This window comes from Aulonocara sp. 'chitande type north' Nkhata Bay, linkage group LG11 (genome assembly GCF_057382095.1).
Source record: "Aulonocara sp. 'chitande type north' Nkhata Bay isolate Kocher_YH1m ecotype deep benthic linkage group LG11, A_spYH_male_GT1.1, whole genome shotgun sequence".
Taxonomy (NCBI): Eukaryota; Metazoa; Chordata; class Actinopteri; order Cichliformes; family Cichlidae; genus Aulonocara; species Aulonocara sp. 'chitande type north' Nkhata Bay.
Window position 1 is genome coordinate 25,275,832 of NC_141354.1, and position 14,598 is coordinate 25,290,429.

Sequence of the window (14,598 nt, forward strand, 5' to 3'; positions counted from 1 at the left end):
CACCACAGTAGATCATCCATCGCTATCTCACCCTATTCCAGGTATCCTCTTCTTCCCCACCAAACCTTACATCCACTCATCTTCTTGGTGGTCTTCCTCTTATATTCCTGCCTGTTGGCAGCTCCGTCTTTAAAATCCTTTATCCACTTCACCTTTCCACCTCTCCGTTTCATGGTCATGTTTTGCTTCTACTGATTTCTGTACCTCTTCTTTCTGCAGCATACCTCCACTTCGCCAGGCTTTCCTCCACATCATCTCTCTGTAGTTAAAACCCTTCCACTCATCACCCTTGTTCTTTAAAATCAGTATCAGTACACATCTCCATTCCTCAGACATCCTCACTCTCCAAGGGCGTGTCAAAAATATGGTCAAAAAGTTGACTGCCCTCTCTCCTGAACATCTCCACACCTCCACAGGTGGACCAACCACCTTTCCACTCTTCATTGCATAGCTGCCCTTACGTCTTCCTCACTAATCCTCTGCTCGTCCCAATTTATCTACCCCCTTCTTCATTTATGACGTCCTCAGTAGTCTAAAATTACAATCAAATCTACTGAAAAACAAAAAGGTTTAACTTGAAAGTCAATTTTTGGATTTAGAAGCTTCAGTCTGTGAAATTTTAAACTCGGCACAGTGTGGTTGCAGCTGGAAAATATTTAATGTTTTTCATTTATAATGGAGACATTTCATTATTTGATACGAAGACAGACTTCAAGTTAAGGCATTAGCATGCTAACAGTTCTAAAAATGACAAGCTACCATCTTTAAAACACCAGTGACACAGCAGTGACAGTGGGTCAGTAATCAAGCTTTGTGCATTACACAAAAAATACACATCCACATATAAAGCAAACAGACATCGATGGCGAGAACAAACACCACAAAGGTGTTGATGCAGAAGGTACATCCGCAGTCTGTCTTGTTCTCTCTGGAGGAACAGGATGGGATAAGGCCTTAATGGAGTAGATGGTGGTGGTTAATGGAGACAGAAAAAAACCCCAGAAAGACACGTGGGTAGCTTCGTCATTATTTCCATTTAAAAAGGCACTATGAACTTCTTATGTAGGCTGGAAACGAGCTTTTTTCCTCTGACTACAAGGCTGTTGGATACCATAACAGACACCATCTCCACATCTATTCTCCCATCCACCATGATTTACACAAACTCCCTCTTCAAGGTTGGTTACCTGCCAAACAGGCTGATTGAGCTGAAGCAGTTAGCACACATGGAGGGTACCAGCAGTTTAGCAGTGTTAATTTCCTGCTCTGCTTGTTTCTACATAAAAAAAGAAGGGTTTGAAGTAGAGGGGAGGTAGCTTTAACAGTTTCAATGTGTTTGTGTGTATAAGGCAAAAGAAAAAGACTGCACAAACAAGCTTAGAAAGAAAGTTTTCACCATTCTTCCAAAATGTCTTAAGTTAACTACTTTTCTGTTTGTTTCTCAGTTCATTCTCTTGGAAAGTTAAAAATTAGTTTTAAATATTTGATGATGGACAGTCAAATAATTCACATTCTTCCAGCACAGACGTCTGTAAATTACGCATTTACATCAGTGGACAATCGACAATACATTCAATACAGTCTTTCACAGTCCAATAGCTAAACAGGTGTTTTACCGGTCTACAGTTTTAAAGTGTATCCAGAAATGACGGACAAACCTCACAGCTAAAGATTTCATACACAGACAGTCACTGTATTTTTGCTCCGGGAGTACTAAGTCTTCCTCCTGCCCCTTCCTCTGCCACCTGCAGGTTGTACATTTGCTGTGGAAGGCGAGAGTGTGTGGGACTGAAAATCGAGTTTCTGCTGCAGGATCCCTGTGAGGATGAACTCAGCGGTGACGACAGGGAGAGATGCAGACAGAGCCGGGCGACACAGAGACCAGTCCTCCTCGCAGGAAACCACGACAGTGTGAGGCTAAGAGCCAGAGAGGGAGACGGGGGTGACAGAAAATAGAAGAGGAATTAAAATGTAGGTAATAAACATCATAAGCAAAGACTTATTTCATGTAACGTTTTGGCCGGAGAAGGGCTCTCAGCTTAACTGGCACCTTATTAGAAGAGGGCATCTTTGGTAGAAAGGTAGCTCCACTGGAGGAAATGATGTCCTTCATGTGAACTGGCTCTGGCTTAACCGATCTAGTAACATGGACCTCGTATCCCTGAGAGACAGAAATAAGGCAAAGCATTTTACTCTACTTTTATTTGGAATACATCCAATGGTCTATTTGCTTTTTGTCCTAGGACAGCTGGGATAGGCTCCACCGCAACCCTGAATCCGATAAGCGGAAGAAAAGAGATGGATGAGTGAATCTATTTTTATTTAATCTCTTCAAGAAATTTAGTAAAAGCCTCCTGGGGTTGAAATTTGATATTATATGTCTAATTTTAGCTGGTATTATGTTGTAACAAGGTATGCCTTTACAAGCTTCTATGAAATAGCGCAAGCTGAGAAACATAATACATGCAATATAATCAGTATATTTACAGCAAATATCAAATTACTTTCCCCTAAGCCACAGAATGATGATAAACAATCCACAGGCTGCTGTTTTGAAGATTTGAACATTGCTAACAATAAAGAGGCTCAAACAATGCTCGAAGGGAAATATTAAACCAGATTTAGACTGAGGATGACTCAAACGTTTATGGGCTCCCATCACGAAAACATCATGCACCACCCCCGTGCCGTCTGCTAGTGGAAATACTGTTAATGGCACACTGTCAACCTCTCACTCTAAGGAAAAATGAGTGAGTACCTTTAAGAGAGGCTGGCTGCTGGCAATCCTTAGAGACTCGTGCAAGGAGAAATTAAACTTCTTCTCCTGCTCAGGATCCTTAACAATAAAGGAGGAGGGAGACAGGAAGCTCCCAGCTTTGCCACTCTAAAACAGACAAGAAGGGTGACTATTATCATAATATACATCTGCAATAAATTAAGAGAGAACTTTCTGACTGCAGTTTTTCAAACATACCTTTTCCAGCCAGTCTGTAGTGACGATTGGAATGCCTTTGGCCAGTGCACAAAGGAATTTGACAGTCCTGCGCACTTTGTCAGTCACAAGGCAGTTCATGTCTCCCACACCTTTAGCCAAGCTGCCGCCTAAGCGCGCCAACACTTTCTCCCCTGCTTCATCCATCACCCCCGTAAACAGAACCTGTGAAAGCAAAAGCCTCAAGTCAACTTAATCTGCCATGCAGGCAAAATAGAGGTGTGAAATTAGGCATTTCTCTCAAAGAAAAGCACTGTCATGCATTTTACAGTCATGCCCGAGAGTCGATTGAAATTTCAGAACAAGCTGCAGGAGGTTAGTGGAACAATGATTTCGTGAGCTCAAAACACCTGCTCTCATCTGCACGAACAAACCAAAAATAACTTTAACCCTGCACAAATTGATTACGCAGCTCTAAGTGTGAATGCAACGCTTAGTGAAATCCTTTTACTTTCAATGATTTGGATGAGTAGATACTGCTGTTATAATAGACCACTGTGCACAGAGGTTAGATGGAGGAGGCTTTGTGTTTAGTTTATTATAATGGGTCCAAATATCCAAAAGTTTCGAGCAGGAGCGGTGACTTCTGAAAGCTTCATCGATAATATGATGCTAACAAAACCACAACATGAATTTTACAATTCTATTAGGACACTGAGTAAAATGTTTATAAGGCTAAAGCCTGATGAATTGCCAAAAGATTAAAACACAATATTAAACTGTAATTGTAAACATACATGTGCACTCATTTTAAATGTAGTGCCAGCAGCATGTTTCAGGAAAAACTGGGAAAAAACTGGAAGAGCATGTGATGCTAGCACCACGTGGTGGACTTTCCATAAATAATACGTTTCACTGGCTACAGCTCAGTAATATGACTGAGAGCATTGTCGAGATGCTAAGATAGTTTAGAATAGTGTTTCTTAATATGATGTTTAGTATATAAGAATACAAGTATAGGATTTGCCACTATGATTCCGATGTCTTAGGCTAGGTTTGATCAGCCTAGCTACCACCGTATGAGCGTCTCTTTCCTAAACACAAAATGCGTGTTTTGCTAACACAACCACAGAGACCTTGTATGCCTGGCCTTCAGTTTGTAGTCGACCACTTGCTGCTGGGGATGCAGAGGAGGAGCGAGGACTCTTTGCCACGGGAGAGAAATTTGCAGGAGCTTGCCGCTTCCGGGATGCGTTGCTGGTTGGAGTCTGGGGCTGTTATAGGGGAGAGGGTAGGTAAAGACAGGGAAAACAAAACAGGTTGAAGACAGCGAAGGGCAAAGTATGGAACATGCAAAGAAGATGGTACAACATCTTGCACCAGAAAGCAAACACCATAAAATGTAAGTGGAGGAAGTGACTGGATGACCACTAAACCACTTAATTCATTAGCAGTGATGCGGAGCAGGTTAGACTGCTCTAGAGAAAGTGGAGGAAACAGAGAGAGTAACTCATGTTGATGGTAGTTCATCAATATTGAAAAGGCTGACTCAGAGAGGAAAATGCACCATGGCCTTGAGCCAAGGTAAAAGCCTTCTTTCACAACAAGAACTTCTCGACACTAATTATTTACTACTCAGCTTTCCATTTCATCTGATTTACCCTTCAATGTTAATGCATTTTTGTTTCAATCAAAACCGCATCTTTATGGTTTCCATTTGGCTGCATATGTTTAAAAGTGAAGCAATAGTCACCTCTGATGCCTCCAAATTTGCATCTTGATTTGTGGCAGTTAAAGATGTTCCACTTTCTTCCAGCTCCTCTTTCTTCTTTCTCGAGACCGCTGATTGTCGACCTCTGACTTTTTTCTCCACAGTCTCACCCTCCATCTTTTCTCTCTCCTCCTCCTTCACCTCTGAGAGACACTCTTTTGCGCTCTTCTTTGCCTGAGCGGTGGATGCTCTACCTCTTTTCTTCCCTTGTAAACTAACAGGAATCTCATCGTTTGTTTTGCCTTTTCCTTCTTCCTCGTCTGTTTCTGCCGTTTTTGAAGATCTTTCTTTCCTTTTGCTGCAGCTGAGATCTGCTCCAGTATTTGCCTCCAAGTCTCTCGTTGCTTTTCTTTTATCTTTAGCCTCATCATCATCACTGACCGCAGGAGCAACTGGTTTCTCCACAGTTTCACTCTTCACTGCTCTCTGACCTCTGCCCCTGACATTTCTTTTAGGTAGCGATTCCTCGCTGGTGCATGCTTCCTCTTGCTTCGACTGGTCTTCCTCATCTGTAGCTGCACTGGGTTGTTGTCGCCCTCTAGTGGTTGTAGCCGGCTGAGAGTCCTCTTTACCATTTTTATGGAGAGCCTCATTGGAGGACTCCTCAGCTTTCTTGCCCTTTCTTCCCCTGGCAGGGCTTAAATTCTGATCACTTTGACTCTGACTAACAGAAGGGATAGAGTCTGGGTCATGTTCTGTTTTCCTCGCTCTTCCTCGCTGCCTGCCTCCTCTTCCTCTGTTATGAGAGCTCACGCTGCAGCTTGAAACCTCAGGGGCTAGTGAGTTGGACGAGTCAGGCTCGTGCTCTACGGCCCCTGCAGCCACAGTGGTCCTTCGATTGCTGCTTCTGGCGACGGGTTTCTGGGGTGTCTCACTGGTCTCCCTCGTCCCTCGCCCTCTCCCTCGCCCTCTGCCCTTGCTTTCCTGGGCGTGGACACTTGAAGCAGACCTCTCCGAGCTGACCGAGTTGGAGGAGTTTGAGCGTGATCTGGTTCTCCTTGCTGGGAAATCGTCATTGGTTGATACAGTTGAGTCTTGGTCTGGCTCTGCTGTGCTCTGTGAAGCAATAGTTCTTCTGGTTGTTCTTCGGCCTCTTGAAGGCGTTTTGGATTTGTCTTGTTCCTCTTTCTTTTCTTCCAGTTCTTTCAACTGTTTTTCTTGGGCTTCTTTTTCTTTCTCCACTCTCTCTCTCTCCTCCATTTCCCTTTCTTCTCTCTCGAGTCTTGCTTGCAGTTGTTGCTCCCGCTCAAGCCTCTCTTCTTGTTCTCTCTTTGCAGTTTCTTTTTCTTGTTCCTTTCGTTCCCTTTCTAATCTCTCTTTTTCTTCTCTTTCTAACCTCTCCCGCTTTTCTCTTTCAATCCTTTCAGACTCTATTTTCTGTTGTTCTTCCTTCTCCTTGATTTCTCTCTCTGCTCTCGCTGCATCTTCAGCCTGCAATCTTTCTTGTTCTTTATTTACTCTTCTTTCTGTTTCTAACTTCTCTTCCATGAGTTGCATTTCTATCTCATCCTGATGCTTCTTTCTTTCATCAGTCGTCCTCCTTTCGTTATCATTTTCTTCTCTTTCTTGTCTGAGATCGGCACCATCTTCCTCCTCTCTATCTTTCCCATCTTGTTGCTTTATCAGGCTCTTATTCACAGCCTGCTTGTTTCTTTCTCTTACCGGTGTTTCATCCTCTTCCTCACCATCACGTTTCTGCTGCTTCGTTATCTTTCTCCCTCTAGCCCGTTTTACCATCTCCTTATTGTTGTCACCATCAGACAAAGGTTTTCCACTCCTTCCTCTAGTCTGCCTCTTGGATGGTCCAGGACACGCCACCTGATCTTCCTCTTCTCTCGGTTTTGCTCTTGTCACTCTTAAATTTGGAACACAAGCTCCACTGGTTCCCGCTTCAGATTCTTCTGAAGGCGATAATCCGGTTTTTGTTGTCAAGGGTTGAGTTTCAACATGGGTCATTTTAGAATTATCGACTGGCTGTGTCTTTTCTTCAAGCTTCATCTGCTTTGCCTTTCTTTTCCGTGGACCTGGAATTGAGTCCTTATCATCACATTTACCTGTCACTACTGCCGGGGTTTCAACATCAGCACTAGTGAGGGGCTGCGTCTGCTCCTCTTCAAGCTGAAGTGGCTTGGCTTTTCTTTTCCGAGTGCATGCAATCACATCCTCTTCATCACTTTGCTGGCCTTCATTTGTACTCAAGGGCTGAGTTTCCAGAGCAGAGACTTCAGAACTAGCAAGGGTTTGCATCTCTTCTTCAGGCTGCAGCTGCTTTGCTTTCCTTTTTCGTGGGCCTGGCATTGAGTCTTCATCATCATCATCACATGTAGCCACGGGCTGGGTTTCAGCAGTGGAGAGCTCAGAGTCTGCGACAGGTTGCGTCTCCTCTTCTTCAAGATGAAGCTGCTTTGCTTTCCTTTTTCTCGGGCCTGGCATTGAGTCTTCATCATCATCGTCACATGTAGCCATGGGCTGGGTTTCAGCAATTCCACCGTGCATTGGCTGGGTTTCAGAAACCGACAACTCTGAACAAGTGAGATCTTGTGTCTGCGCTTCTTCAAGTGGCAGTGGCTTTGCTGTTCTGTTTCGCTGAGCTGGAAATGAGCCTTCATCATCACTTGCTTCACTGTCACTTGTACACATGGGCTGAGTTTCAGTTACAGACTGAGCGTCGCTGAGGCCCTTCTCCTGAGGCTGAGCTGCCTTTGGACCATCCTCCTTGAGGGATCTCGGCTGAATTTGTTGAACAGAGCAAACTGGATTTTCAGCTGCCAGATCCTCCTCTCCTGCAATAGGCAACATTGGTTGGGTTTCTGCTATGGCAAGAGTAGAAGAGGCAGTAAAGTCTGAAGGCTGTGTCTCACAAGCATCATCATCTGCATCATCCTCAGCGTGACTGTACGGCTCTGCCACATATACCTGTGTTGCTTCTAAGGCCACATCTACTTGATATCGCTCAGTCTCTTTATCTTCTACATAGTCCTGTGTGGCCTCCAGGTTCGCGTCATTTTCTGCAGAGGATCTGTCTGCAGCTGACATGGCTGCATATGCTTGGGTATCTTCCAGGTTCACACCCCTCTCCACAGAAACAAAAGCTTGGGTGTTCTCCATAGCTAAAGCTTGGTCTGGACACTGCAGGTGGCTGCTGTCAGACAGTCCCAGTTGGAAAGACTCTTCTTTGGTAGATTGGTCATTTTTATTGTCACAAGAAGACTCAAGTACAAAAGCTTGGGTTGGTTCCTCACTGCTCACACGGTCACGGCTCTGAAATGTAAAGGACTGCGTCTCAGCCACAGCAAAATCCTCCTCCTCCTGGATGTCTAAGCAGGACGACAATACTACAGGTCTTACTGCAGGCACTGCCGCTCCTGTTGGCCAAAAGAAAAAAAATGAACTAATGTTTTTGAAACAGACTCGTTTGACATTATTAAAAGTCATTTACTCACGCCTTAATGAACCTGAAGAGGGACTGACGAAGGCTTGAGTTGCCATGTCTTCCACTTCTTCATCTGAAATCCAAAGTAAAAGTCAATTTAAACTTGATGCTTTCTCATCGCAACGCAACAAACACTTTACACGATTGGATCGAAGAAGTTAACACAGAATCTCAAGTCCACTCACTTAAAAACAGATCGATTTCTTCATTTCAAACCTCTCTCTCCTGCAGGCGCCGTCTTTATTTTGAGCACCAACAATACACTTCACATATTTTGTATTATTTTCTTTGATTATATTTCTTTTAGATTGTATTTTTTGCAATTACTGCATTACAAGTCATTGTGATATCCTGTAAAGAGACCACTGTAACATCACAGGCTAGTTCTATCCTCAGATTGCGCCTCACCTAAAACTGTGCCACTGATGTATGTCATATATGATCAATTACTGAATTTTAGAAAGTATTTAGAAAGGTAATGCAATAAAACAAACGAGTAGATATTTGCAGTCTAAATGAATTCTGAAGATTGATCGATTACCTGACATCTGCACAGGAGTGGAGCAGTTCTGCAGAAGGGGAGCCAGCAACCCAGGTGTAGTTTCCCTGTGCAGCCTGGGCACCTGGTCCTCACCTTCTTCTCCAATATCTGACTTCTTATCTTCTGTATCGCCGTCGACTCTGACATCAGCTGGTTTAGCCTCATCCCCAACAGGGGGCACGCTAGATTCATCCACATCTGTATCTGCATCAGAATCTGCCAGAGAAGCCTTTAAAGTTGGGCCAGGAGAAGCTGACAAGGTTGTGACACCAACAGGTATAGCCAGAAGAGATGCATCTTCCACATCTGTGTCGCTGTCAGAGAGAATCTCCAAATCAGCATCTGCAACTGCAGTGGGGCGTGAATCTGCAACAGCAGCGACCACTGAGGGTTTACTGGTGGCAGGGACAGGGAGAGCCTCGTCATCCGTGTCACTCTCTACCTGCAGGTTGTCAGGAGCCACAGGAGCAGATTTAAGAGCTGTAAGCTTTATATCTGATTTATTAGGTGTTTCATCTGTTGTATTTTTTGCTTCGTCCTCATCTACATCAGTGTCACTGTGGAGGTGAAAATCTTCTGCCTGCACTGAAAAAGCAGAGTCTGCTGTGTGCGCACTCTGACATACTGTCGGTCCTGCTTTTGTGGCAGCGTCTGACACGACCCCATCATCGTCCACATCAGTGTCACTGTCCATGGTGACGCCTTCAGGTGGAATAACTGAAACAGCATGAGGAGTTTTGGCGTTCTCATCAGAAGAAGGCAGAGCTTTGGGAGCTTTACCTGAAGCATCATCATCCTCATCGATATCTGTGTCACTGTCCATGTGAAACTGGGCCGTCTTTGGAGGTTGATCAACTTGTTGGTTTGTATTCAAGGTCACAGGCCCCGCTGATGCCACTTCTTCGTCCTCTCCCTCCACATCAGTGTCACTGTCCATGTTAAATGCAGGGATTGCGTCTGTAGAGACTGCTGGTGTTGACAATTCACCGTCTCCTGTAAAACTGGCATTGCTTTCCTTTTCCACTGGCATATGCCAACCCCCTTTCAGAGACTTTGTCCCCGCTTGCACTGCTCTTTCTTCCTCCTCTTCACTGTCCTCCACAAGTGCAACCACTTTTTTTTCCTCCAACTGCTGTCGCGCCGCATCTACATCTGTCTCCTGTGTGGTGAAGCTGTCATGTCTGTTTGGTTTATTTTTAGAGGAAGACGAGACTGTCATGGGGCTTTCATTGTCACTGTAGAACAGGGAAAAACAAATTAACAGGTCTTACAATGAACAAGTCAAACATATGTATTAATGGGGTATGGCTAAGCCAGTAGTATAATCACAGTTACAAAAAGAATACCAATAAATAGCTTATTTTTATGGGTATACCTTTCAGGGACAACTTTGTTTGGGGGACTCAAGAATGACGAGCTGATGGGGCTGGATTTATGGGAGTCAGAATCAGACACTACAAAGAGAATAAAAGTGAACTTGTAAACACCAGGTCCAAAAAGCATAGCTTCAATAGTTATAAATATTTACATAATGTACAAACCTAGAGTCCTTCGTCTTCTTTCTCCTCTTACTCCTGTTTCGCTGTCTGAGTCTGAGTCTGATTCTGGGACCAAGGTCCCCTGTGGCTGATGGGGAGTTTGCTCAAAGGTCAGGCAGCTGGCTCTGACAGGAGTCTCTGTCCCTCCATTGACACATTTCTTGCTGTCTGTGCTTGTGTCATCTCCCTTTTCTCCCGAGGCATCTGGCAACTTGGTCTTTACCCCTGAATTTTGTCTCAGAGGAGAGCTTGCGTCCCCCTGAGAAGAGTCTACGCCGCAAATGACAAACTGACACGGGATGTCCGCCACCACCAAACTGTCACCTTCACTGAGGGCATAGCGTACATTAGGAGTCAGCTTTAAGCGGCCCTTGCGGGTCCCATTCATGCTCCCTAAGTCCCAAACCAAAGCTTCCATGTCCACTTCACTGCGACAGGCACGTCTCCGGTACACACAAAGGCAGATAGTAGCATGCTGTTTGGACACTGAGGATGCCGGCAAGGGCACAGTGCAGGAGTTGGGGTCACGGCCAAGCACATTATCACCCAAAAAGAGGGGAAACTCTGTGTGAAAGAGAGCATCATCATTAACAATATACTTAGATATATAGTCAGAAAGGTGAAGTCATTTCTCTGGTTCAGATCTATTTATTTATTCCTTCATTCCATTTTAGTGTCTTTATTCGAGTGTCAGTGTGTCACTGCAGCTTGTTTAAAATGCTGCAGCTCAGCTTTTTACTAGCAAATACTATTGAAACCGCATACTCCCAAACTGGCTTCCCTATTTGTTGCCTATTTGTGTAGTTTAATTTACTTTATTTGTTTATAAAATAATTTAATTGAGAGAGACAGAACATTAACCAAAATCTAGGGAAAAAAAACATTACAAGTTTTGATTTGGATGTCATTGAGTGAAGTAAGTATTTGATCCTCTTGAATCCAACCAGAATTCTTGCACCTGCAGATTGGCTGTGTACAACATTACAATAAATCAGAAGAATGCATTTTTTACATTCCAACCGCTCCACCAACATGGGCAGGACCAAAGAGCTGTCAAAGAATGTCCTGGACAAGATTTTAGCAAAAAGCTTGATGAGAAAGTGACAACTGCTGGGCCAAAACTACATGGGAGGAGGTTGTTAATGATCTGAAAGCAGCCAAGAACACCACTGATAACATACTACACTGTAATGGATTGAAATCTTGCCTTCCCTGTTCAAGAAGGCACATGTACAGGCTTGTCTTAAGTTTGCCCGTGAACAGCTAAATGATTCAGAGAAGGTGTGGGACAAAGTGGTGTGGTCAGATAAAACCAAAATTCAGCTCTTTGGCAGTGAAGTTCGGAAGTGAAATGCAGAGTACGACCCAAAGAACACCATCTCCACAGTCAAGCATGGAGGCGGAAAAATTATGCTTTGGGGCTGTCTTAATGCGAAGGTACTGGACAACTTCACCAAATTAATGGGTCAATGCACTGGACCATATTGATCCTTTGCCAACAAGAGTTTCATCACTAACTATTAAGGGGGATCGAATATTATGTAATATGTTTATATTGTCCCTCTTTATTAAAATGAAACTAGCATACTAATTAGAGACTGTTCATTTCATTGTAACTGAGCAAAGTTGCAAATTCTCCAAAGGATCAAATGTTTCCCCCTCTGTATGCAAGATTTACACATTTCCCACATGTGGGACTAATAAAGGCTATCTTAAGTAGTACCAGACTGTGCAGATCACGTGTAAAAACAACATCAGTTAGCCACTCACCTGCCTCAGGTATGTGTTTATTTTTCAAGATGCACAGTTTAGCCAACGGTCGTCCCCTCTTATTTTCGATCTCCTCTTCATTATCTTCCTCATCTGACTCCAAGATTGAGTCACTGATCATCTGAGTAGCATCCATTCCTGGCAAAGCGCAAGACAGGAAGAGTGCTGCACATAAACACGGGTAACATAATGCATAAACTGTAATGTTAACGTATAATTAAGGTAACATTAGTTTTAACAAGGCTTTAAAAGAAAGATCGAATAGCCTAAATAGAAACCTGTGCAGCTAACGTTAGCCTGCATGGCTAATTGACTCCCGCCCACCATAGCGTTAAGATAAAGTTCATCGGTACTTATTGACTCGCTAACTGTACCTGTGCCGTTGTATTCCTGCAAACACCCAATGTGTAGTGATCTAAACAGCTTTAAACAACGCGGAGGCAACTTTTATCAAATGTGTATGGACAAGTCTCCTCTAAAATCGCATCCCTGTAATACCACTTCCGGTCAATATGAAGACAAAATCTGCTAACCGCTAGTTTGTGTGATTCAACCATCGACATCACAGATTTTATGTGTCTGCAACCCAGCTGTCAAATTGATTATTACTAGCAACGAGGCATATGTAAGAAAACCATTTTCTGCTCCTACTTTCAGGAGAATTATAATCCCAACTTTCGAATTTAATTACTTTGAAATCTATGAAAGAAGTAAAGTGATTTGTACGGGTGACTTGACTAAAAAATTTTTAACTGACGTCCGGTGTTAGCCTGCAGTGAAGGTGCATTAAGTTTAAACCTAAGAAAAAGATCGTACTCGGACACCCACCTTCGCACGCCATGCCTTGTCCCGTGTAGATAAACAAAAAATGTCATGAGCGTCCTGGAAGTGATTAACCACGCCCACAATAGGCGTTTAACGATGAAAACGATTGGCCAATATAAGTATCACTCAAGCTATAATATGTTGCCATTGGACACTAACTTCTCACTCAATGTCTGTGATTGGCCCACATGTCCTCTGGACTTCAGCGTTCATACATTAATTTTGGCGCCCTGCACCATTTTAACCACGCAGACTGGATGATACCATTATGGGCTAATGTGGGTTTAGTCCATACCAATATGGGCTAAACCAAGGGTGTCAAATATACCGCCGTGGTGCCGCACAGGGACCAATTTGCTTTACTGGATATCATTTAAAATGATGTAAACGCGTTAATTACTCAGTGTTTATAATAAAATAATATCAGGATCGTGTTAGTGATGCAATGCCAGTATTAGTATTTAAAAGTAAATGTTTTTACATTAAAAATCTGAGTGATGAATATTGTTTATTTAGCAAAACTCCACGGGTAAAAGTTTTCTGCCTTTATGAATTGGAATATGTCCATGTAATGACAGCTGATCCACTGAATGCAAAAAACTAAGGGCGTGTATGGAGGCAGCATCTCTACCAGTTATACACATTTTGAGAGATGTCAAAATGTCAAGTGCATGTATCCCATGTACTAACATAACATACCTTAATCATAACATACCTTCATACCGTGTACATTATAACATACCATAATAGACCAATTTCTGTAATATACTTACATATCTATATTATTGCTAATATATATTTGTAATACATCTATATCATGACTAAAGCACTTCTGGATGGATACAAACTGCATTTCGTTGCCTTGCACCTGTGACATGTACAGTGACAATAAAGTTGAATTCTATTCTATTCTACTAAAATAAGTTTAACACCTCTGAGCTAAACTGTCTCCATAAGATATATAATGATATAGAAATCACATATCCTTATATAAATAATGTAAGATCTTTCCCTCTTCATGACACTAGTTTTGAATGTTTTGCAAAAGTTAAAATTTGCATGATACAAGAGTTAAAATAAGCATTTGGTGCTGCTTTATTGAGGCCTTGTCCCAAGTAGGGTCTAACTAAATTCAGTTATATAAATTTTGTGCTTATGTTTTATATTCATAGAGAAATTATTGCATCAAAACCCAGGTGCATGAGTAGGAGAATTAGTGGCCCAGCAGCACAGTTTTGCTTTGGGATCCAACTCTTGCTGCATGCCTTGGCCACGAAAGTCCACTAAAGTGCTTATGTGACCTTAAGTCACAGAGCTGGATGATGTGCACTGTAGGGGTGGGGTATAATATTGATAGCAATAAACTGCATTCCTTCCTGTGTTGTAGATTTATTATATATTACTTATAGAAAAACAAATTATAAATAGAAGGATGGCTGGTGGCATTCTTATGGAAGGGAAACAGCGAGAAAAAGGTGATGTAATCAGTGACCAGTCTTACTGAGTGGTGTATCCAAATTTGAATTTTTTTTAAGAAGGAAGTCAAGAGCAGTGTTGGTCAAGTTACTTGGAAAAAAGTAATCAGTAACTAATTACTGATTACTTCCCCAAAAAAGTAATCCCGTTACTTTACTGATTACTTATTTTTCAAAAGTAATTAATTACTTAGTTACTTAGTTACTTTTTAAAAACACGATTTACAACCTGAAGAGGTGATAAAGCGATAGATCTTTCAGCCCAATTCTACTTTTACTGCATAATCCATCATACAAAATGTAATCAAATGGA

At 42.6% G+C, this 14,598-nt stretch overlaps 1 protein-coding gene across 2 annotated transcripts; it reads right to left on the reverse strand.

The window, feature by feature from the left end:
• Window positions 1-642: 642 nt before the first annotated feature.
• On the reverse strand, window positions 643-12,971 carry mdc1 (mediator of DNA damage checkpoint 1). Of its 2 annotated transcripts, none has more exons than XM_086311350.1 (12): window positions 12,814-12,971; window positions 11,986-12,123; window positions 10,219-10,779; window positions 10,053-10,131; window positions 8,678-9,912; window positions 8,147-8,209; window positions 4,686-8,068; window positions 4,069-4,206; window positions 2,975-3,157; window positions 2,759-2,884; window positions 2,051-2,161; window positions 643-1,917 (listed from the first exon to the last, which is right to left on the reverse strand). In XM_086311350.1, the coding sequence occupies exons 1-12, from the start codon at window positions 12,824-12,826 to the stop codon at window positions 1,714-1,716; spliced, it is 6,234 nt and encodes a 2,077-aa protein (XP_086167476.1). In that variant the 5' UTR covers window positions 12,827-12,971; the 3' UTR covers window positions 643-1,713. The 2 variants fall into 2 exon arrangements, with proteins under 2 accessions (XP_086167476.1, XP_086167478.1); XM_086311352.1 differs by lacking the exon at window positions 12,814-12,971 and adding an exon at window positions 12,360-12,504.
• Between the last annotated feature and the right edge of the window lie 1,627 nt (window positions 12,972-14,598).

Coding starts and splice junctions, on each gene's coding strand:
- mdc1 (XM_086311350.1), bottom strand. Junction 10,132..10,218: donor AAGAAGACGAAGGACTCTAG/GTTTGTACATTA, acceptor TTCTCTTTGTAG/TGTCTGATTCTGACTCCCAT. Junction 8,210..8,677: donor CACTCCTGTGCAGATGTCAG/GTAATCGATCAA, acceptor TTTGGATTTCAG/ATGAAGAAGTGGAAGACATG.